A 25733-nucleotide genomic window follows, 5' to 3' on the forward strand; every position below is an offset into this window, starting at 1 on the left:
TATCATTTTTCTTCATATCAAATGAGGCCTGGGTGTGGTTCTTTTAAAATTTATAAAAGAAAAGTTTACAGAATTATCTGATACATGTCAACTAAATCCTCACCACTTTCCTCTACTACTGTAGTGCACCTTACACGAGCAGTTACCCAATTAGAAAATTTTATTGAAACCTGAGTGAATAATTTCTTCCTGGAAGTTTACAACTATTAAGGTACCATCATGAAAATGGGTTAGTCACTAATGAACAAATTTGCAAATAGTGTTAAGGGTCAGGCCCAATATTAGAATGAACAACTTCAGTATCAGTAAAAGATATATTTTTAAATAAGAAATAATTCAAGCAACCAAAACACATATTGATTTGGTTTTTATTATTAATCACATGGGTACCCATATGAGGACCGTTAGCATTAACAATCTTAAGATGGTCAGAAGCAGCATATAGAGAAAGAAATAAGGCAAAAGACCTAAAAAAAAAAAAGTTGCTCATAAAGCAACAAAGCTACGACTGCCACTCAGAGTGGGCAGTACTTCCTTCTGCTGGGGGCCAGCCAAAAACAGGAGCAGTGGGTGCCTGTGGCACAATTATTCAAGTCCACCTCTTGTCCCATGGAGCGCAGCTTGGGCCCCAGTTGGCAGAATAATATAAACAGATATTCTGTTGGGTGACTGGAATAATTTTTATTTTTACATAAAATTTTTCAGAAAAGAACTCTAATAATTTTGATGTAATACTATTCCAGAGAATAACTAACTGACATTTTTACTTTATATATATATATTTTTGGAAATGGAGCCTTGCTCTGTCACCCAGGCTGGAGTGCACTGGCAGATCTTGGCTCACTACAACCTCTGTGTCCTGGGTTCAAGCGATTCTCTTGTCTGAGCCTCCCAAGTAGCTGAGATTACAAGTGCATACCACCACATGTGGCTAAGTTATGCATTTTTAGTAGAGACGGGTTTTTACCACATTGGCCAGGCTGGTCTCAAACTCCTGACCTCGTGATCTGCCCACCTTGGCCTCCCAAAGTGCTGGGATAACAGGCTTGAGCCCCCGCACCTGGCCCAATCTTTTTCTCATATGCATAGGAGTATGTGCACATACACAGTCTTAAAGAGAATTCCAAAAGAAAGGAAGAGAGACAGTTCATAATTTATTACAAATGCACATTATCCAACTTGATAGAAACCCACGTGCCCCAGAATGTACAGAAGGTACACAATGTTCCAGAGAGCGTCGCTGTCAGTTCTGATTATATACACGTATTTTTTTGAGACAGGGTCTTGCCATGACCCAAACTGTAGTGCAGTGGCACAATCTCAGCTTACTGCAAACTCCACCTCCCAGCCTCAAGAGATCCTCCCACCTCATCCTCCTGAGTAGGTGGAGCTACAGGCACATGCCAGCACACCCAGCTAATTTTTGAATTTCTTTTTGAAGAGTCAGGGTCTCATTATGTTTCCCAAGCTGATCTTGAACTCCTGGTCTCAAGTGATCCTTCTGCCTTGGCATCCCCAAGTGCTGGGATTACAGGCATGAGCCACCGAACCTGTCCTGGTTATGTTTTTTGAATAGTGACCCTAACATGCTTTTCCAGTTCCAGTAACTTTTGATAAAATTTTTCAGCAGTATCTTCATCCAGGTCCATCTGGAAAAGAAGCAAAAACAGAGATGTCTAGAAAGGAAAAGTAAGATGAATAGTATTTGTATAAAAGAAAGGCGTTCACTATATGAAACAGAAAGAAAGGAGGGAGCAGGAAAGGGCCATGGTGGCAGACACATGGGAGCTGTCAGGAAGCTGAGAGCCTGTGGGGAAGGAGATCCAGGCATCTGGGATTCCCTCCCCTGTCATCCACTGTGCATCTCAATAGAAGAGAGGGCAGGCTAGCTGGCGCCTCTTGAATCTTCTTCCTGTAAATAACAGGCTTGGTATTGGGGAAACTCTCTGGAAGACAGTTTTTACTTAAAACAAGATCAAACCCTAAACCTTTTCACATGTGAGTCCTAAAACTATAAACCAAAACCCTTTTATATGTGATTCCTGAAACTATGAACCAAAACCCTTTTCATATGTGATTCCTGAAGCTGTAAACCGAAACCCTTTTATATGTGATTCCTAAGGCTGTAAACCTGAGATTCTTCCACGCGTAATATCTAAAGTATAAGCCTATATAAAGGCAGAATCTTCGTTTGTTAGACGAGCTGAGCTTTGGACAAATTATCACTCAGGATCCAGGGCTGAATAAACTTCTTCCTTCTTCATCTGGTGTTCAAGAGATCTGTTTCCCCATGGCTGCTCCTGCTACATTTTTGGTACGTTGGCTGGGAAGCGAATTTCGGCTGGCAGACGGCAGGAAAAAGTTTCTCAGGCGGTTTGACTAGCTTTGTGGAGCATCCCTGCAGGGGGACTCCTGCTCGCTGGGGTGACGCATCCTGAGAGCGCAGGTGTTTGCAGGTGTTTGCCGGGTGGAAAAGCCTTGCTGGAGGGGAGCAGGGTGGCCCCGCAGTGTGGATCCACCCAGTGGCTGAACACCAAGAAGGAACGGGTATTTGGGATGTCCAGATAACTGAATATGGTTAAGACTGAAACCAGGAAAATAGCCCACCTCATTTTCAGTGGAAGCGTGGTCTGATCACCCACAGGTGCCAGATTCAGCACTTTTGAACATGGCTCTCACTCTCTCTGTAACTAACCTTGGAAGCTTTTTGCTTATGGTTTCGAACTGGAAGGAGAGCAATTGTATGTATGTCTGTGTGTGTAGATGTGTCCAACTGGACTCATCAGTTGTGAAAAGTATCGGGCCCATTAGGAGGGGCCTCATGCATCAAGTAATTTGTAAGAATTAGAGACAGCCACATAAGGCTGAGTGGAGAAGCCTCTGGACATTGTGAAAGGACTGAAGTGAATGTAAATCGGAGAGTGCTCCATGCTGCATCTTGCTGGGCGGGAACTGCTGTGAGTGAACTAACACTCTCCTAACTGTGGGAATTGTTTCTTTTGAGTGTTAATATGGGTCACTCCAATAGCAAGCCCACCCCTTTAGAGACCATGCTGAAAAATTTCAAGAAGGGATTTAGTGGGAATTATAAAGTAACTATGACACCAGAGAAATTAAGGGCTTTAAGTAGGGAAGACTGGCCAGCATTTAGGGTAGGTTGGCCCCCAGATGGGACCCTAGAAAGGTCCCTAGTCTCCAAAGTAAGGCACAAGTTACACACGGCGAGCTAGAACACTCGATCAATTTCCATACATAGACTCTGGCTGCAGTTAGTTTTGAACCCTCCAAAGTGGCTAAGAGAGCAGGCAGCAACTGTTTTAGTGGCCAAGGGACAGACTGCTAGAAACCACCATCCCCTTCACTGCGGAGAGACATGAACTCCTAACGGACAGGCAGATTCAGCGGCAGGAACAGCGACTCCCAAGGTTCTGTCAGATCCGGAGGCAGAAGAGTTTTTGCCCTTTCCTCCTCAAGGACTCCCTGCCCCTGAGCCAGAAGCCTTGGCATCCCCACCAGAGCTGCATACCCCTAAACCACCTAGAGTAGACAAAAGAGTGTAGAAAAACTCCTCTCACTGCTGCCCACTTCCTGGAGGGAAGTCCTCCTCTGGCAACCCGTCTGCGACCCAAGGCGGGGGTGCAGATGCCTTTGAGAGAGCAGAGGTACACGGGAGTGGACGAGGACAGCCACATGGTAGAAAGGCGTGTTTTCACGTACCTGCCATTCACCTCCGCTGATCTTATCAACGGAAGAATAACAACCCGTCTTATACCCAGAAGCCACAGGCTCTCATTGACCTACTGCAAACTATTATTCAAACTCATAACCCCATTTGGGCTGATTGCCATCAGCTGCTTATGCATCTTTTTAACATGGATGAAAGGCAGAGAGTCCTCCAAGCCACTTCTAAATGGCTGGAGCAGCATGTTCCTGCAGATTACTAGAATCCCCAAGAGTATGTCAGGGTCCAGTTACCGGGAACTGAACCCCAGTGGGATCTGAACACCCCAGAGGGCATGCAGAGGCTAATCTGGTACAGAGAAGCCTTGCTAGAAGGATTAAAAAGGGGCGCCCGGAAAGTTACAAACATTAATGAAGTCTCTGAGGTTCTTCACGGAAAAGAGGAAAGTCCCACCCAATTTTATGAAAGACTGTGTGAAGCTTACCACATGTACACTCCTTTTGATCCTGAGGACCCCGAAAACCAGTGCATGATAAATATGACATTAGTCAGTCTGTGTGCAGAAGACATTAGACGAAAATTATAGAAGCAGGCAGGATCTGCATGCATGAATACTTCATAGTTATTGGAAATAGCTAACCAGGTGTTTGTAAACCGAGCAGCAGTAAGCCAGAGAGAAAATCGTAGGGAAAACAAGTGTCAGGCTCAACAGAAGGCCAACTTGATAGCTGCTGCTATGAGAGGAGCAACCCCCAAGAGTGTGGGAAAAGGGAGGTTCCTGGAAAGCATCCCAGTCTGCCTGCCCACACCTGCAACGCGATCAGTGTGCATTTTGTCAAGAAATAGGACACTGGAAGAAAAAATGTCCAGTTAACTAGAAAACAGAGAGACCCCCGAGCACAACACTTCAGACAAAAGTGAAGGGGCTCTGCTCAAACTAATGGAAGGGCTACTGGACTAAAAGAGAGGGGGGCTGGACTCATATGCCCCCAAAGAGCCCATGGACAACAGCCCTCTAACCTCCCATCAAAGAAACAAAACTAGTGTTATTAGAGCTATTAAGAGAACAGACTTTCTTGTACTTAATGGACCGCCCCTGCCCCCCTTCTCCCGCAAAACTTGTTGTGCAGATTAATAATAAGAAAGACACCCTGCAGCTAAGACTGCCTCAGGCAGGGGTCATCCAGGCTCTCATTGTCCCTCAGAAAGGAAGGTGGAGACCTTCCTAGCCAGGGACCAAAGACTGGTATTTTTGCCCAGGCCAGTGCAGGACTTGCATGACTTTGCACTCACTTGCACCCAACTTATGCATGCAGTTGGGATTACTGCCAGCAGAGGATAGTTGGTTCATTTAATTGTACTTAAAGAATACTTCTTTAGCATCGGACTGGCTTTTGAAAGTCAAAAACTATTTGCATTTCAACGGGAGAAATCCAGAAGCAGGAGTGACCACCCAGTACACCTAAACCCGGCTTCCCAGGGGCTCAGAAACTCTCATAACATCCTCGGGGAGGCATTAGCCTGTAACCGCCCCCCTAAAAGCTTCTTGCTTGCATGCTGCCGTCATATGCTGACGACCTATTGGGACAACCCACGGCAGTTGGGTGCACAAACAAATGCCTTACTTTGGCACGTGGAGGACTGTAGGTATAAAGTGTCTAAAAAGAAAGCCCAGATTTGCCGACAGCAAGTGAAGTATCTGGGGTTTAACATCCGGAAGGGGGAACGGAAGGCAGTGCAGGAACAAAAAGGAAGTAAGTAATTTGCAACCTGCCAGAACCCAATACTAGAGGGCAGGCAGGGTAGTTCCTGGGAGCCATGGGCTTCTGTAGATTGTGGATTTCCAAGCTTCACAGTACTGGCCAAACCCCCATACAAAGTGACAAAGTGGGGAGGGGAGAAGACAAAACACCCTTTGAATGAGGCAGAAAGTAAAAGCAAAACTTCTGTCAGCCCTGGCTTTGGGGCTAGCCGACTTAACACAGCCTTTTCATGCTGTGTGTGGGGGGGTGGGGGGGGGGAGGAAGAAGAGGAATGGCAAAGATACTAGCCTCAACTCTGGGAAGAATTTAAATATCACAGCACCCCACACAGTAGTAACCCTAATGAATACCAAAGGACATCTTTGGTTAACAAATGCTAGGCCTGTCAAATACTTGAGCCTGCTAAAATAAAAATCTCTGCATCACCATTGAGGTCTGCAACACCTTAAACCCTGCCACTTTGCTCCCAACGACAGAGGGCCCGGTTAAACAAAACAGTGTTGAAGTCTTGGGCTCAGTCTCTTCCAGCAGGCCTGATCTTCGGGATCAGCTATGAACAGTAGTAGACTGGGAGTTGTATGTGGATGGGGGCAGTTTTATTAATCCACAAGGAGAAAGGTGTGCAGGCTATGCAGTGGCAACTCTAGACAGTGTAATAGAAGCCAAGTCACTGCCTCAAAGCACCTTGGCTCAGAAGGCTGAACTCATTGCTCTGACTTGAGCCCCAAAGTTGAGTAAAGATAAGGTTGCAAACATTTACATTGATTCGCGATATGCCTTTCTGACTCTCCAAGTACAAAGAAAAAGGCCCATGAAGTAACCTGTGTGCTGCTTCGAGACCTTATCCCTAGGTCTGGACTGCCACTGCGCATCAGACCTAACAACTGACCAGCATTTGTGGTGAACTTGGCCTAGAAGACAGCGATGGCCTTGGGGTATTACTTTGGAAACTGCATGCTGCCTATTGCCCTCAGAGTTCGGGAAAAGTGAAAAGAATGAACCGGACCATCAAAAATAGTTTAGGGAAAGTGTATCAGGAAACAGGATCAAAGTGGGTGCAGGCACTTCCCTTGGTGTTATTCAAAATTAGATGTACCCCCTTTAAAAAAAACAAGATATTCCCCTGTGAAGCCTTATATCATAGGCCCCCTCCCCTACTCCGGGCACTCCGGGAACTAACTCCTTGGGAGTTGGGAGAGATTGAGTTAGGATGCTAGTTACCAACTCTAGGGAGAATCGCTCAGGATACTTCAACCTGAATAAATAACAAATGTCCTGTAAGACTTTTTCTCCCCAGTTCACCCTTTCTCACTAGGTGATCACGTGTGGATAAAGGACGGGAGTCCAGCCCCTCTAAAGCCACAATGGAAAGGACCTCAGACCTGATCCTGACCACTCCCACAGCTATGAAGGTAGAGGGAATCCCAGCCTGAATCCACCACAGCCATGTAAAAACCAGCAACAGCTGAGACTTGGACCAAGGCAAGGACCGCAGAATCACCTTAAAAAGGACAACAAGCCTTGCTCCAGCCACATCCCGGAAGCTGGCTGGTCCACGCACTGCCGAAGCACGAGGAAATTCATCGTGGGTCTTGTTCTTCTTAATATTTGGACTTGTACAGTAGGAACATTAACCAATTTTAAAGAATGTCCTCAGTATGTACACCAGGTGGGGTGTAAAAGTTACTGCCATTCTTTTGTACTACAGTTGTTATAAATGTAGAGGGACACAGAAGGGAACCCGTTTATATAATGGTACTCAGTATAAGGTGTGTAATCTGGGAGATGGGCAGGTAGCTGTGTCACTGGCATCATTAAGCCCTCTTTCTTCCTATTATCTGTTAAGATAGGTGAGCTGTTAGGGCATTCAGTCTACTCTGCTAGGGAGAAAAGACCCCTAAAAATAGGAGATTGGACAGATGACGAGTGGCCACTGGAGAGAATTATTGAGTATGATGGGCCGGCCACATGGGCAGAGGATGGCTCATAGGGATACCGGACCCCTATTTACATGGTCAACCGGATTATCCGGTTGCAGGCTGTTTTGGAAATACTAATAAAACGGGCAAAGCTCTGTCCCTCTTGGCCCAAGAAACTCAAATGAGAAATGCAATTTATCAGAACTGCTGGCCCTAGACTATTTGCTGGCAGCTGAAGGAGTCGTCTGTGGAAAATTCAATCTAACCAACTGCTGTCTGCACATAGATGACCGGGGCAAGCAGTGGAGGATATTGAACTGGCATACGTGCCTGTACAGCTGTGACACGGATTTAACCCTGAGTCCTTATTCGAAGGTTGGTTCTCATCCTTAGGAGGATTCAAGACCCTCGTCGTAAGTGTTATAATAATGATAGGCGTTTGTTTGTTGCTCCCTTGTCTACTCCCCCTGTTCCTTCAGATGATTAGGGGATTCATCACTACTGTAGTTAGCCAAAAAATGACATCTCAAGTATATTATATGAAACATTATCAGTTTCTTCAGAGAATCTGGAAAGTGAGAATGAGAGTAAGACCTCTCACTGATATTATAAAGTGGTAAGGGTCTCAAAGGGGTGAGATGATATGTCCCAGAGGGGTACTCACCAGATGCCAGCCAGAGCTCTCCTGTATAAGGGAGTATTTAAAGAATCGCCTTCTTGACCTGCACTGAGCATGCTCAGTGACTAGCAGGAGTTGGGGGTTCGAGAGAGGGCAGACTCCGGCTGGACATGGGTGGCAGTTACTGGCTCAGAATGTGGAAGCACCACTCTCCAACTGGAATAGACCAGGCTGCCTAGCTTTGCCCAGGAAACTTCAGAGGACAGTTGGATGTTTGTAATAACAGTTGGAAGGGGACCCAGGCATCTGGGATTGCCTCCCGCTCTGTCATCCACTGTGCATCTCAATAGAAGAGAGGGCAGGCCAGCTGGTGCCTCCTGAATCTCCTTCCTGTAAATAACATGCTTGGTATTGGGGAAACTCTCCGGAAGACACTGTTTTTACTTAAAACAAGATCAAACCCGAAACCTTTTCACATGTGAGTCCTAAAACCATAAACCAAAACGCTTTTCACATGCGATTCCTGAAGCTGTAAACCGAAACCCTTTCATATGTGATTCCTAATGCTGTAAACCTAAGATTCTTCTACGTGTAGTATCTAAAGTATAAGCCTATATAAAGGCAGAGCCTTCCTTTGTTAGACGAGCTGAGCTTTGGACCAATTATCGCTCAGGCTCCCAGGCCGAATAAACTTCTTCCTTCCTCATTTGAGAGATCTGTTTCTCGCGGCTGCTCCTGCTACACCTGAAGACATACTAAATCTCAGTCTCAGTTCCAACACTCACCAAACCCACTGATGCTTCCCCTAAGCAGCAAGACTGAAAGATCTAAGATTGCTGTCTTCCTAACTGTCAGATACCCAGGAAACAGAAGATACCAATCAAAGGACAAAACAGAAAATCAAGAGTTTTGTGAATTTCTAATAGCTACTCACTTCTTAATATCCATGTGGCTTAGTAAAGGGCCCTGGTTTTAACTGGGCTCACTGCCCTCCAGATAAAAGATGATACTTCAGCCTCCATTGAAACAATGAGTGCTGGAGCCATCAGACTATGTTCTGGCCAGTGAGATGTAAATATTGCCTGGAGTCTCTTCGAAAGGAATAAAGTGTCCTTTCTTCTTCCCTTTTTTCATATCACTCTCTTGAGCAGCAAGCCTGCGGGCCACGCCCTAAAGATGGCCCAACGGTGACTGCAAGAAATTTGGTTACCTGACAATTTGTGGAGTTGCCATGGCAGCCCAAGACTGCCTCTCTCCTAAATGCTTTCACATGCAAGAAATTTAAGATTCTCTCTAGTTTAATCTATAGTTATTTTACATTCTTGTGTTTCATGCAGAAAATCTCGATTGTATGTAAAGGCAAATCTTCAGCCCTTTTAAAATAGTGCTATCCTTTTTACAAGTCAACACAGAGCCTAAACTTCAAGAATAGGCTCTTTGTTCATAAAACTGAAAGGCTAAAAATTAAACAAACTTTTGAACCTTTTGAAAATAACATTTATATTCATTCAGTCATGTTAGAGTTTTTCTATAATAGAACCGGAAGAAGCATTAGACAACTCTTCTAGTTCAACCCCATCTTTTAACAGAGGAGAAAGCTGACTTCCCCAAATTAATCAAATGTTAAAAAACTTTCTTCAATGCATTTCCATAAGGGGCTAATGACTGTGTCAGTTTGTAGAATTAAACATGTCTCCCCTTAATAAACAAATCATTCTCTCCAAGTTGATAGATAGTAAGTTCAAACACACTCTGCAAGCCTAGAGTAAGCTATTTATTAGTTTGCAATAGAATTCCCCAAAGGGATGTTAGGTTATGTAAAATTTGCTTTAAAAAAGAACTCTTTGAAAACACCGGCATTAAATATTTCACACACATTTCTGAACTGCCCTTACTTTGCTGATGTATGCTGTACAAGTCTCTGAAAGAGGGGAATGTAATACGAAGCATGATTCAACTTTACTTGCCAGAGGAACTGCTTCTTGCAAATCTTCTCAAGAAACTAATATCCCACAGAACATGTTTTGAAAGACCTAGAAGGTTCACTTTTAGTGAAGAGATAGCACAGGAAGACAAGTTCATGGCTCCCCTTTCAGCTCATGCTACTAAGAGGCCACAATCAATGCCAGTTGCTTGACTTACCTGAGCTAACAGTTGCCTCAATCTCATTGTATCTTATGCTAATGCCTCCTCACAATAGTCTGGGCAGGAGAAAATCAGAGGCTGAAACAAACCTCACTCATGACAAAAGTACCAACAAAATAGCTCTCTTAGTTTAAAATAAATTTTCTCATTCCCCAGTATGTAACTCTATGCTTGATTTCATTTCAGAAGATTATACCAAGTCTAAAAAACACAGTACTGATTTTTTTTTCTGCACATTATCCTGTTCCTCTTCAAAACACCAATCTATTAAAGCTGATAATTGTCACAAGCAGAATTGAATACTCAAAGTGAAGTTAACTTCACACAGAAAGACACTTCATATTTCATCCAACTTGTAACATATTGATTGACTATCATGTGCAAGGTAGCCTGCTAGGAAATGGGGTATGATCCTCCTCCTCACAGAGCTTACATTCTGACAGGGGAACCCGAAGGTGAACAAAAATGATCTGGAACAGGTACAGGATTTCAAGAAAGCCTACCACAGAGGTACCAACTGGTCTATGGGGTCACTAAAGGCTATGGGATAAGCTGATCTGAAGGATGAGCAGAAATCAGTTGAAAGAAGAGGCTGAGAGCAGCTCAGGTGGAGAGAACAAGTTGTGTGAAGGCTTAGAAGCAGGAGAGAGCAAGATGAAATAAAATCAGACCAGTGTTATGCCAGTGAACAGTGAGGACCCAGAGAAGGGGAGATGGGGGCTGAGGAGCTGGTCAGGAACACTGGGCTTAATTCATCAACCCAGCAGCAAACATCAGTGCAACAAGGTAAGCACATTTACCTTCTGGGTTGTGATGTAATTTCTTCCAAAGCCAGTGGTGGCACTCAGATATTTGATCAGAGGATTGAGAGATTCAGGCTTTTGGTGGAAAAGCCATACCTGGAAAGGAAGGACATGTCAATGATTTGTTTCTTCTGCTCAAGGTGAGTGAGGCTGGTGGTGACTTACAATTAGCACTTTACAGAGCTCCTCACACAAATTATAAATACCCTCTCAAATACCATCAGTGAACAGTTTGACAAATATATTGAGAACTAATTAAAATATGGTTTAAAAGCACTTGCTTCTATAATCAATTTGTGTTCCTACAATACATGCATTTATTTCTGTAATGATTACCAAAACAAGAGCATCAAAGCCAATTCCATTTATGTCTTCCTTAGCTAATTTCAATTCAGTCAAGATTTAAGAATCTACTAAATACTACAGTGCTAGGCCCTGAGGTTTCCAAAGTGAGTAACAAAAATCCTGAAGGAGCTCAAAAGAATGAGAGAGGCAAACATAAAGAACGGACTCAGATACAGTGTGTTTTTTATGCAGGACAATTCTGATCCATCAGTAGAGGCTGCCTCTGGAGCTCTGGGTTGAAGAATCTTCAGAGACATCACTTGTGTAAAGCAGAAGGAAGTATTATAGCCCATTAGTAACATCTGCTACTGATGAGGAAACACATGCAATCCATTTGCCATGTGAGATTTAAGGAAATCCACTGGCTTCCTAATAAAATAACAACTCGATCCTCTAAGAGAGGGAAGAAAATCTTCATAGAGGGGAGTGGCATTGAACTTTGTTATCCTGGCTCTTGACCCACAAGATGCACTTTCTCCACGGGAAATCATGGACTGATTGCGCAGTCACCGGCCCGCTTTGCCTGCCCCTCCTGTGTCCCACTGCTCTGTCTCTCCTCCAGCTGCTGGTGTATCTTGCCTCTAAAGAAGTGCTTTCCCTGTAGTCATGGTGCCCAGTGCCATGGTAGATGTTACACTCACAAACTTCACTCCTAATGTTTTGCGCTTAGCCTTAAAGTCTGCTTTAGTTCCAAACAGGACCTTGATTATTCACAGAGCTTATTCTCTTATTATCTTTTCTGTCAAAATTATTTCTACTACCAGTGAACCTACAATTCACATCTGCTAAGCCGTCATATAAGCTGAAAAACTTCAGTAACATACCAGTGCTTCTGTTCCATTGTATGGTGTCAAAGTGAATGCATTTGCAAAAAAGCGAATCTGCAGAAAAGAAAACAACAGTTATTTTGTGATGTTTAGAACAGAGTCACAAAAGAATTATTCATTTAAATGCTAAAAAAGAAAACCTCCCTTTCTGATTACAAAACATTTTTTAAGTGACAAAAAATAAAGAAGTCAAAAAAAGATCTATCACTTAATCTCCATTACTCCAAATCAACTACTTTTAACATGAAGGCCTATATACTTCTGATCTTTTCTTGATGCCTACCCTGAAGGAGAGACATTTCTTCCTGAGCCCTGAAGGTAGAATCATTTCCTAAAAGTAGTTTTTTTCAACGTGTGCCGGAGGAACAATGGTCCTGCCAGATGTACAAATCATGAAACAAAAACATGGTTCATAATGGACAATTATCCCCTTCTTGGGAACTTTTAATGCACACGACCACGTCAAAAACTCAGAAGGACAAGTTGTTTAAAAACAAGTCCAGTTTAACAATGTTTAACATGGGTTTTCTAAAATTATATGATTACAGAACTCTTGGGATGTGGTGCATGAGCAATGAAACATTCCTTTAAAGAGAAGTGCACACTCAAATGGCGGCACAGAAGTAATACTTAAGAAATATTAAGCAGAGGTTTCACATTAATTAAGTTCAAAAACCTCAAGTTAAATGGCATTCAGGTTCAGTTCCCTACATCATTTCCCAACGCTGAGACACATCTACTAGGTCCCAAAAAGAGATTTCATAAGCTAAGAAAAGATGTATTCATCACTTACCAGCAATATTGCTGGCATAAACAGCATCCATATGAAGGGAGACACAACTCCATACGTCAAATTGGTCAACGCTGTACCTGGACACACCACACTGGAATAGAGACCCTAGGAAAAGAGATGGGTAGCAATAAGATTTTAACTCAATGTATGTTGACTCAGTCCAGTTATGTGGTAGTTAATAAAAGTGGTATGCACGTGAGCCAGGGAGTCAGGTAATAAAAAGAATTTATGCTCTGAGTTGTTGCTGAAGTTGGGTAACACATTTATGTTGAAGAATCATGTATTAAGAGAACCCACTGTAAGAGGCACCCAGGATGAAAAAATTAGTAGGACAAAGTCTCTATTCTCTTGAAACTTGCAGTATAAAAAAATAACCTTTTTTTTTTTTTTTTTTAGATGAAGCCTTACTTTGTCACCCAGGCTGGAGTGCAGTGGCACAATCTTAGCTCACTGCAACCTCCTTTTCCCAAGTTCAAGTGATTCTCCTGCCTCAGGCTCCCACCACCACGCCTGGCTAATTTACGTATTTTTAATAGAGACAGAGTTTCACCACATTGGCCAGTCTGATCGCAAACTCCTGACCTTGTGACCCGCCAGCCTCAGCCTCCCAAAGTGCTGGGACTATAGGCTTGAGCCACCACACCCGGCCAAAAAACAACCAATCTTAAAGCTGGGAGAGAACAGTAGGGCCTAGTTATCTGAGTATTCCTTATTATTGGCTTAACTGAAGATCAGCTTTTCAATCATAATGAGCATTTAAGATAAAAAGATGTACTGAGTACAGTGCTTGCCTTCAAGGAGTTTCTGGCCTAATAGATAGACAGCTAAACCTAGTTTGTGTCTGTTTCCCTGCAAGTACATAAGATCCATACCTCTAGCTTGAGGTGGGAGCTCCTGGTATCAGGATATATGTGCTGTCACAAAACTTTCTCCAACTGAAGATCTCTAAATCAGGTCCTTAGCCCAGTACTTATTTTAGAAAGTTCCATCTTATAAAGAGAGCCCTAATAACATAGAGCTTATGCTAATATAAAGGGTCCTACGTGATCTATATAGTTAAGCCCTGGAATGCTGGGATTTGTTTTACTATTTTAGTTTAATTTATACTACACATCTTACCTTATTTTGATATTGACTATTTTAACCCACTTTTATCTTTTTTTTTTTTTTTTGAGACGGAGTTTCGCTCTTGTTACCCAAGCTGGAGTGCAGTGGCACGATCTCGGCTCACCGCAACCTCTGCCTCCTGGGTTCAGGCAATTCTCCTGCCTCAGCCTCCTGAGTAGCTAGGATTACAGGCACGCGACACCATGCCCAGCTAATTTTTTTGTATTTTTAGTAGAGACGGGGTTTCACCATGTTGACCAGGATGGTCTCCATCTCTTGACCTCGTGATCCACCTGCCTCGGCCTCCCAAAGTGCTGGGATTACAGGCTTGAGCCACCACACCCGGCCACTTTTATCATTTTTAATCTCATTTTTTCTTTTAAATAAAAATATAGGAAGTGCCAGTGTAACAGTTCAATGGACAGACACGCCCTGGGTAATAGAACCTGGAGGCTTTTCCTCCTTTGTTTGCTGCTGGAGAGGCTTGGCATCACCTAACATGGATCAACCATCCTCTGAGAATCCCCTCGATTTACAAACAATACTCCAGAAAAAAGTCAAGAGCTGAGACTTGTTTTTCCCAAGAAAATAACATACTCTGCCCCCAAAACAGCTAAGGAAAATGTCTTATTGTAGGAACTACCTAGGAAGAGTTGGGGACTATTCTGTCCTAAATGAAGACATCTTCAAACTAAAATCCAAGGTTTCCAACATATATAATTTTCTGATGTTGAGAAAGAAACAAAAAAATCTTAACCAAGACTGTCTCCTTCTATTTGTTGAATCATAGGGATTCAATTGTGATGATCCTGAGTATTCCCATACAGCTTGAGTGGGGGAGCACGCATGGATGATAAAGTCTATTAGGCAGCCTGTATAGAACCTGACAACATTTGCAGTAACACAGGGCTTCAAAAGGAATCCCCTCATGTCATTCTACTCAGCTGCTTCTTTCCTCTTAAAGGCCAAGGAGAAAAAGTCATTGGCTGAGAACCAATCCCAACAGATTTTATAGGCAATAGCTAAATCTCTTTTGTAAAAGGTAAAATCCCAAACCTTAATAATTGAGACTTAAATAGAATCCCAGAGCTTTTTACGAAAGGGAAAGCTAATTCCTCTAAAAAGAAGTTCTCAGAGTACTGGGAAGCAGTTGTGACAAGTTTTTAAACATCTCAAGAAACTTCAGAAGGAGGTGCACGATTGGGCCAACATGCTGAGTCCCATCTGCAACAATAACAGCCAATACAAGAACATGCACAGCTATGTGCAGACCACATGCACAGACACCTACACACATGCGCACATCCCACACATACACTCACAAACACATCTGCACACACTCACAAAACCCACATATGTACATATGAAACCCCTACGCATGGGCAGGCACACGCATACCCACACTCATGCACCTCCACATGTACGTATTTGTGCAGACACATGCACACACAAACTCACATTCTGAATACAAAGCACTGCTGTGACTGTTTCATACAGATCCCCTCAATCTTCCCAATAAATCTGTGAGGCAGGCACTATTACTATCCTTATTTTCCAGATGAAGAAACTGAGGCATAGGGAGATTAAATACTATGCCTAGGGTGACAAAGCTAGTGACAGAGTCTGGATTCAAATCCAGTTCTAGAAAGTATGCTCTTAGCTTCAATTTTATAAGAGGCATTAATCAGATTGGGTGCGGGCACTGTAATCCCAGCACTTTGGAAGGCTGAGGCAGGTGAATACCTGAGGCCAGGAGTTTGAGACTAGCCTGGCCAACATGGTAAAATCCTGTCTCTACTAAAAATACAAAAGTTGGGTGGGGTGGTACATGTCTGTAATCCCAGCTACTCAGGAAGCTGAAGCACAAGAATCGCTTGAACTCAGAAGATGGAGGTTGCAGTGAGCCAAGATTGTGCCACTGCACTCAAGCCTGGGGAAAAGAATAACACCCTGTCTCAAAAAAAAGGAGGGGGGAGGAGGCAAGATTCTTAAGGGCCAGATCACAGAATACCACCTGAGAAAGGCAGCCATTCCAGAATAAGCCAAGTCCTGACCATCGCATAAGGCTTATATTTCTATGTCTAATTCATGATACAAGAAGCTCCCTTGAGGGAAGACACAACTCTTGATCATCTTTTTTTCACTTTCTTCCTCAACCCTAAGCCTGGCCCAGTGCCCTAAACATGACAGGTCTTTTATAAATGTTAGTGAAATTAAACTTCTCCATAGCTCATACAACACTGTTAATCAAAGCAAACAAAACAAAATGTCCAGAGGGAAGACTGGAGATTTTCAGGTAAGAATTTAGATCTGGGCAACAGACATATAAAGAAGCAGTAAGCTGCAGACCACAGTGGCCACAAGGACCCAGTATGACCAACAAGGGTCACTGTCCCCTAAAAAATATCCTATAAATGGAGATCCTCATAGAGACAGAGCTCTGGAGTCTCACCTAAAACCACTACCCAGAAGGTTTTATAACGACTTGACTGTCCTATAAACATCTGCTATGACAAACACTAGGAGGCAGCATGGTGTAGTGGGAAAAGTCCAGGCTGTAAAGTCAGACAGCCTTGGGCTCAATTCTGAGTTCTACCATTCACAAGTTGTGTGATCATCGGATAAGCAACCTAAATTCTCCGAGATTTAGTGTCCTAATCTGAAAATGGGAATACTCAGACCCACTTCCATGTAATAAGGCAGGTATATAATGACATACACAGATGAATACAGCACCTGAAACACAGCAAGTACCGAAACAGTAGCTATTACTTTTAGTAGTGTCACTCTGTTAACATAAGTGAGAATTCCTGAAGAACCACAGAGTGATGAATGAACTACCTATAACTAAAATGTCAGGAGCTGATTACCTCCACCCTAAAACTTTCATATATACCAACTATCAATCTAAACTACAAGAGTTAGTGGAAAGCCAGTTACCTTACTAGGAAATCAACAGTAGGCAATTAAGAGAACCCTCCTCTGCCATTTCCATATCACTGGGACAGGCCTTACCCGCTGGTTGAAGTTCCTGTTCAAAGCCACACTGAGAAGGTCAGTGGCATATTTGGAAGAGCTGTAGGGTTCCTTGCCTTTGCTGTGCTGGAAGTCTTCGAGGCTGAAATTAGATTTCCTTGCATTGCGAGATGATGTCCAGATGAGCTGAGATGGATTGTCACTGTGACAGACGAGAGGCTCCAGTTCCCGAATCTGGGTGAAAGAAAAAAAAAGTATTAAAATATACTGGCAGACTACAGATAACAATTTTGAAACCACTGTCCATCGATACTGAAATTGAAGAATTAAGGAAATGGATGGAGGATGGTGGGAATCAGGTTTGTCACTGTTGAAGTGGGACACCACAAATAAGCATGGGGAGGAAGCTAGAATGATCTATATAGTAAGACACTAGACTAGGGTCAGAGACATCAGTATCAACTAGTTATCTAAAAGATACATGAATGAGTTATGTATAAAAATATTTACAGATATGTATACATGCACGAGTTAGTATGCACATATATACATCCTTGGTCTACTACCTGAGAGGGTTTACAAGACACTGATATCTCAGTAACAATAAGCACCCAGATCTTGGTTTCTAATAACCATTCTCTGATAAAGGAAATGAATGTCTTTAGAAAAGTAGCTGATTCTAGGACTGAAGAAAAAAATACAAAAGATGAGTCTGAAGCATCTTACAGTGCCAGATAGTAAAACACTGCTCAAAATGAAAGCTAAAACAAAAACAGAAACCCATAATGATGGAGGTGTGCCAAAGAGATATAGGAGCCAACTGAAAGAGCTACAAGAGACCAAAACTGGAAAAATGTGAGCAAGAAAATAAAACAGTATTTATAACTTCAAAGTACAAAAAATACATATCCATGAGTCCTTATGGATATAATAAATGATTGAATAAAGACATAAAGGAAGGAGAACAGATAAATCTCCATGCAGAAAAAAATCCAGATAATTTCTGTGGTTAATCCACTCTTAAGGAGGTAGAGCACTATCCAGTATGCATTAGCTACACATAGTAACTTTCTTTCCAAGGGCGGAGTATGAAAAGGGAGAAAGGAAAAGTAACTTAACAATGGAGAAACCTGACCAACATTACCTCAAGCCAGGTGATCAGGGTTCATATTGACAATAAGAAGTCATACTGATAGAATACATCCTTGATATGATATCATGAGAATGTCACTTTACCTCTCTGGCCTTTTTCCTAAAAACCACATTCTTCAATCTCACTATGAGAAAACCATCAGACAAAGTCCAAATGAGAGAGTCTACAAAGCACTTGAGCAGTACTCCTCAAAACTGTCAAGGTCATCAAAAACAAGGAAAGTCTGAGAAGCTGTCATAACCAAAAAGAGTCTAAGGAGACATGACTGCTAAATGTCAATGTAGTTATCTTGAATAGGATCCTAGAACTGAAAAAAGACATTAGGCAAAAACAGAACCCAAATAAAGTATGTACTTTAGTTAATAATGTGGCAGAACGGATTCATCTATTTTGACAAATACATCATACTAAATCAAAATGTTTACAGTGGGGGAAACTGGGTGTAGGATATACAGAAATTCTCTGTACTATCTTTGCAGTAATTCTGCAAATCAAAAACTATTAGTACATTTATTAAACAAAAATCTACTAGGAAAGCTTCCAGATGTGCCCCATGCTTACAATAAACAAGCCAAATGCAACCAAGAAAACTCAAACATGAGATTAAATCAGTTAACTCGTTCCTCAACCATAATAATACACTGTGCCCAGAGCTTTACAGAAATTATCACACCAAATATTAGCTTACTAAGCCCATAGCTTCTTTACCAGGATAAAATGGCCGAAGACATTGGTCTCGAACACCTCCTGAAGTCCATCAGCAGTGATCTTATCATCCTGGGTCAGCAGGCCTTCAGCTGTGGAGAACATATGAATCACATTTCTGAAATAGCAGAAGAAAATTGTATGACTTTTAAAGCTTCTTTAACTGGAGATATTTTCCAACCCATCTCCATCACTCATAAACTGCACCTCCCTTGATGCTGTAATGACACAAATAAAAAGTATCTATTTCTCAGACTGGGCTACTGTATTAAATGAAATACCAAAGTCCCTCCTTCCCCTCACTAATTCACAGAAGTATTTACATACTTATAGCTCACACTACCAATAGGAACTTGAGTCTCTCAAAAACCTGCTGCTAAAACTCTATTCATCTCTTTCCAAATCAGGTTATAGGTAAAGTGTTCTAAAGGAATAATAAGCTATGCCAAAGGGAAAAAGTCTTCCTGTGCACAAAGTATGTTTAATTGCCACAGGTTGTTTTTTAACTGGGAATTCTTCAAACATATTAGTAAGTTGTTCTGCTGTGAGGTCAATTTAGTAGGTCAAGACCAATGCAGAGAGAGAGAGACTTTCAATGGAAAAGAAGTAAAGCAGAAGTATTAGTATAGTGATTAGCACACAATAAGAATGCAAATTTATGAATAAGTTTGTTGGGTCACAAAATAAGATTTATTTCTATAAATAAGAATTCTCTGGTTGTGTTTTAACAGTTTTGAAAGCCACTACACTAATGTGTAATGAGAATCTCCCAGAAAGACATTAGTTCTCTGCATTTCCCCAACCTACTGGCCAGAGCACCTGACATAAGCTGGGAAACAGGTCAAAGTAGCTTTCCTGGAAATTGGAGTCTCTCTGAGAAATCCAGAACTCTGCCTAATTTCAAAATGTTCTTGCTAATAGGCATATCCAGGTAGACCAAAAATGGACCTTCTAAACCATCCAAGCACTTAGAATGTCCTGGAGACTTAGAATACCATAAAAAGCAGGACTTTCAGCAATCTCCACAAAAGAGGATTGCTTTTCTTTGACGATATGGTTGCAACACCTTCTTTTTCTGTCTTCAACCTTTTCAATACCCTCTGACCTTTGATCCCTCCAACTTAACACACCAGCAAAACTAGGCAGAAAAATGAACACATTCCTTTCAATCACTTCATCCATAAAATGGAAATTACCTTGAAAAGAGCCCAGAGAAAAGTGCTTTGATATTTAGGTGTGGATTAGGCATGATCCCAGCATTTAGATATATATAGTCTAATCTCTGAAACCTGCAGGTAAACAGCAAGACAAGATTGTGAGTCACAAGTAAAAACATCAAGACAAGACTGTATATTTTATCTCTAGAGTGACTAGAATCAAGAAGGCCCAAAAAAGACAAAAAATACTTTTAAAATTAATAAATTAGCCACAGCAAGCTCAAAAGAATTTATAGTACATTAGAGTTACAGCATTTCTTTCTTAACAGTTATTCTTTAACCACAGTAAATATTTGAGAATTCTTTTTTTGGTAGTGGCTTTAAACAATCTGTGGAGTCATCATGGACTTGAAGCAAAACCTCTGACCAACAATTCCTTCCAGCTCTATCCTCCCAGTAAGGCATTGCGGCAACCCTCTACCTATTAAACCCACTTTCCTCATCTTACAAAGTGTCTTGCTTTAAAAAAAAAAAAAAAAAAAAAAAATCCACATCTCCTCTAGTTGACAAGTAAAATTTATATAATACTGATATTCACCTGACCTGACCTATTAATGCTGAAATCTGAATGCCAAAATATATAATAAAACAAAAGATCCATGTGGAAACCTTTCAGTGTTAATTGACAAGTCCTATGTATCATAAAATGATGAAAGTTCATTGAGAATACAATGACATTATAAAAGATGAATGGGAGTAAGGTATTCTTGCTGGGCTTCCTCCTGGATACTTGTCATGGAAAGGACATGAAATGCTGAGATGAAAAAGCATTTTCAGTTTTAAACCTATATAAGTCTTCATCTAAGTGTACTCATTTTGAACTAGGTTCAAAACAGGTAAAGCCTGCTCTCATGATACTCAAGGACACCATTAAATGTTCAGAATATCTTCTAGAGTTCTATGTACCACACTGTCTCGGAATAACCCGACATTAAGAGCCATAGCTCCTGAAGTCAGGACCCTGAAATACATACACGGTTTTCAATACAGATCACATACAACCATTTCATGATCATTCTATAAATAACTGACAAATGTCTCAAGTTATTAAATTGACCATTTAATAAAATGCTGATATTGTTACTATTAGTTCATCATATAACTGCCACAAAGATAGTGTGAGTTCATCTACTGTTGCTTGTTCCATTATCTTATTTGCAAACTTATATCTAAGAATATTCACATATTTGAATAGGAACAAAGAAGAAATGTTTAGTAAAGACACCAAATTAAGTTCTGGCTTCAGTAAAATGACATACCATTCATCAATAAAATAACTGACAGAATCTCTCTATTATGGACAAAACAGAATCACTATTTCTTACTAGTTTTCAACTGCACATACCTAACAGAAGAGAGGGCTACAGATGGAAAGACCAGGTGTCAGGGATGCTGTTGCTGGAGTCAGAAGGAATTCTCAAGCTCTCTTTAGCTCTAGTTTACTTCAGACTTAGAACTGAAGAAATCCATTTGAGCCACTGAGTGTAGCAGAGCCTTGACATAGCAAGCATCTATCTGGACACTTTCATATAGTACAAATTTGTGAATATCACTAAAACCATCATTTCCTAAATCTGAGTAACACCGATCATCTCAAAACAAAAAGGCTGTTTTGTGAATTAAATAAATACCTCAAAACTTCAGTAAAATGCTAATGACAGGCACCTGGGACAACTCACTTATCACCTGATCCCTTCTGCTCCACAGTGTAACTGCCTTGAATCTGTGCTAAGTTGCTAAATATCTTACTAAACACAATATTACTAAACTTGTGATAAAGTACCAAATATCTTGAACCTTGGGAGGCATTTGGGACAGTCAGTACTATCAATGTTAAAACTTTAAGTCTCAAAAGTAAACTGCATTAGAATGGACTATTATTAACTGGGAAATGAAGGTTCTTTTCTGCCAAATAAGAAAATATAACAAAATCTAAACTAAGGAGTTAAGAAGCCAGCTGGCTAAGGTTTGGGAAAAGGATACCTAAAAACCTGATTAGAAGCTCATAACTTCTCTCAACTTTACGGTTTTTATCTCCATAAGGACGTTTAGTATACAGCTTCACAGCCCTGGAGACTCTTAAGTTATGGAGGAGTAAGGGATGTGGAATAGATCACAATTTATGTGAAAACAGAACTTAGGAAATCTCCTCAGGTTTTTTTTAAAAAGGATGTGGCAGAAAACTCTAAGAGCTCAGCAGTGGTGAAGAGAGAAGCCACATTTTTTGTTTGTTTGTTTGTTTGAGGCGGAGTTGCTCTGTCAGCAGGCTGGAGTGCAGTGGGGTGTGATCTCGGCTCACTGCAACCTCCACCTCCCAGGTTCAAGCAATTCTCCTGCCTCAGCCTCCCAAGTAGCTGGGACTACAGGCACGTGCCACCATGCCTGGCTAATTTTTTGTATTTTTAGTAGAGATGGGGTTTCACCTCATGAGCCAGGATGGTCTTGCTCTCCTGACCTTGTGATCCACCTGCCTCGGTCTCCCAAAGTACTAGGGTTACAGGTGTGAGCCACCGAGCCATGCCAGAAGCCACATTTACAAAGGACTAAGGCCACAGCAAAAAGAGCCGGAGTAAAGAAAACGAGCTTTCACTTAGTAATCTTGGCATTTGGAAAAGCTAAACGCAAATGATTATCAATGCAGATAAAATACGAAGTATCTTTCTTCAGCAAATGTCTTCATCAAGAAGGCCTTCCTTTGTTTCTACACACTTCATTTTACTGTCCAAGGAAACAAGGTAATTCTTTGTTTCTTAAGTGCCTCAACACGAATATATTTGAAAATTAATTATTCCAGATAGCCCTAGGGCAGCAGAAACTAGTACAGGGTTCTTGGCCTTTTTTCATCATAAATTCCTCTTACAATTTAAAAACAAACAAATAAATAAAAAGCCCTCTCTCCCCAAATAATGCATTGTACACCTACATGCAATTTTGTGTTCACTTTCAGGGGAGTTATACAACTGACAACTCTATTCCTTCATATACCAAATATTGATCAAACGTCTATTGCATGCCAATTACTGTGAAGGTGTGAACAAATTTTTATTGGCCTAGAGAAAAAAATACCCCTTAGGAAGCAGGGAGAAGACCTGGGGTCTTGGTCCCACCCAATTAAGATTGGATGATCTTCGTAGGCACATTACCCTTATTTCTGTGTTTCAGTTTTCTCAATTGTTAAATATCACTACTTGCCTATCTACTTAATGAATTCATCATGTGAAGGAAAGATGTAAAAAATGAATTGAAATGTCAAAGGAGTTACCTTAACATAAGGCAGTGCAACTGATCACATACCAGAATGTACTTAGTCTCCATGAAATAATTACGATCATGGTTAAGAATGAAAATGTGGTACTGAGGCACAATGGGTCACTCTGTACAGATCTCCTCAGATAATGGCTTAAACTGCATCTGGTTTCTCTTTAGGTTTTTCTTTTCTTTCTTATTAAGTTTATGCTACACAATCACATAAGAGAAAAAAAATTCATCAGCAAGAGATATACCTTTGCTTAAGTTCCTTAGAGGCCTGGAAGACAGACTGCAGGTTGCTGACATCCACCTGGACAACGGTGACCTCGGCAGTGGGGTGAGAAGCCAGCAGAGCAGCACGGACAGCTTCTGCCTTGCTCATGTTCCTACACGCCAAACACAGATGAAGCTCATCATCTTCCAGCAGCAACCGCTTGCAGAGGGCCAGGCCAATGCCACTGGGAGGACAATTCAGACACAAGATGTGGATTATCTGGGATGGCATCAAGTAGAGGCATTTCTCTCCGGTTCAGAAAACGGTATCAACTTGACCTCCAATGAGAAGCCCAGATAGAAAAGCCTCAATCATTATTTAAGAAAGGAGGAATCCTCCACTCTAATAGTCACTTGTTTGAGATGCAGTCTAGTTTGTGTTTTTCTCATTTTGGAAAACTTCAACGACACAATAACTGGACTTAAAACAAGAGTTGTTCTTTAGCCTTTCTATTACTGGGCCTTATCCTGCCAGTGGTTTTCATTTTGTATTTATTAATGCACTCGTGAAAATGATTTAATATATCACCAGTGAGGGCTGAAAAGAGCATCTTATTAGCTGTTTCCTATGTGCATTTTTACATTGCTATCTAGGCTCCTCATGGGCAAGGGCTCTAGCACCTGTTGGTTATCATAGCCACCGTAAGGAACACCAGAAATCTATGATGAAGGAACAGATGAATCCTTCAGAATCAGGCATCAGTCACATCCTTCTAAACAACTATAATTGAATAATAGAAAAAAAAAAAAAAAACTATGATTAAGTAGAAGGTAGGAATACACTAAATATTAGGTGAGGACCAAGAAAGGGAGGCAGAGATGAGTACACCACTCTGAGACAAAGAACTTCAAAACCAGTATTGCAAAACCGTGTAGGAGTGGCGACCGGAGACAGACCAGCCTGGCTGACAGCAATGAAAAGCCGGGTCATAAGTTCTCTTTCAAGACTTAAGCTGATTCCAGGCAAATATATTAATAGTTAAATCCCAAAAAAAGAGCCTGGAACAATCAGTAATCTGTTAGCACTGACATTAAACCATCAAAAATATTTATTTGTCCTCACATGAAAACAGTAAGCATTTAATATACAATTGCACATATCACAATATATGTAAAAGAAACAGACAAAATCAATTCTGATTTATTTCAGTAACTGCCACATAAGAAGCACCAATCAATTGTTAAAGTCACCTGAGAGGACAAGCTAAAAAGTTGCCAACTGCAACACTTATCAAGCTGGCTTAGTTAATATGCATGTGGTTAAATAACTGAAAGTGGACCAATCTTAAACGTTTAACATGTCCTCTGTCTTAATCAAAACTGCCAAATGCAACTTGTAGGAAAATGGTTTGACTGGCTTCACCTTCTACACATTCTTCATGGAAGTGCAAATGAGAGGTAAAACAGGCAGCAGAAGAGGCTGAGAAACTGAATGAGCAACCCTGGAATAATTATGAGCTGGTTATTCTGCGCCCCAACCATGCCTTCATAGGAAAAGGTTAATTTTCTCTGGGTTTCTGAAAAGCATGTTAGGTCTCTAGCACTGAGCTAAATGGAAAGGGATTGTTTTTCCCCACCGTCCTAATGTTCATGGGTGTTCAAATTTGTAGGCAAAAGGCTTGTACAGACAAAATACCTGGAGTTTAAGACATGACCACGTAGTTAGGAGCAAAATGTTGGGCACAGACGATAAGCACGAAAAAAGCTCCAAGATGGGGAAGGGGCCCGCGTGAGTCCCCTATTCCCTTGATAACCTCAGGATTATCACCGTGACCATCGTCACTTACTGACGCTCTGGTTTTCCTTTTCACTGCCATGTTTAATTCACAGCCCCAGTGACTGAGCACCCCAAGAGGCCGGCACGCCCCACACCTCCAGCCATGCGGGACTCCGAGGAACCTAGGCAGAGTCAGGGGCGGGCGCTACCCGGGGTCGGCCCGTGGAGGGTCGCAGACCCCTCCTCTCTCGAACCCCTGATTCGTTGCCGCCTCTGCCAACCCAAAGGAGGCCTCACCTGCTCGCCCCGGTGATCAATACCACCTTTCGCATCTCCGCACCCGCACACTCCCAGGCACTGAAACAGACGCCGCCGCGGCTTGCGGAAGTCCTAAGATTTCGGCCCAGCCCGGTCCACCTCTCCCGTAACCAATCAGAGTA

At 41.8% G+C, this 25733-nt stretch overlaps 1 protein-coding gene across 2 annotated transcripts; it reads right to left on the reverse strand.

The window, feature by feature from the left end:
* Nucleotides 1-352: 352 nt before the first annotated feature.
* On the reverse strand, nt 353-25733 carry HSD17B7 (hydroxysteroid 17-beta dehydrogenase 7). 2 transcript variants are annotated; one of them, XM_003943390.3, is made up of 9 exons: nt 25591-25733; nt 23558-23761; nt 20034-20126; nt 18841-18955; nt 17019-17213; nt 12897-13001; nt 12101-12157; nt 10929-11027; nt 353-1649 (listed from the first exon to the last, which is right to left on the reverse strand). In XM_003943390.3, exons 1-9 carry the CDS (start codon nt 25623-25625, stop codon nt 1560-1562), a joined length of 993 nt encoding a protein of 330 aa, XP_003943439.2. In that variant the 5' UTR covers nt 25626-25733; the 3' UTR covers nt 353-1559. The 2 variants fall into 2 exon arrangements, with proteins under 2 accessions (XP_003943439.2, XP_074246253.1); XM_074390152.1 differs by lacking the exons at nt 353-1649; nt 10929-11027; nt 12101-12157; nt 12897-13001; nt 17019-17213 and having other exon boundaries at nt 18841-18929.

The sequence above is a fragment of the Saimiri boliviensis genome, chromosome 19 (genome assembly GCF_048565385.1).
Source record: "Saimiri boliviensis isolate mSaiBol1 chromosome 19, mSaiBol1.pri, whole genome shotgun sequence".
Classification (NCBI taxonomy): Eukaryota; Metazoa; Chordata; class Mammalia; order Primates; family Cebidae; genus Saimiri; species Saimiri boliviensis.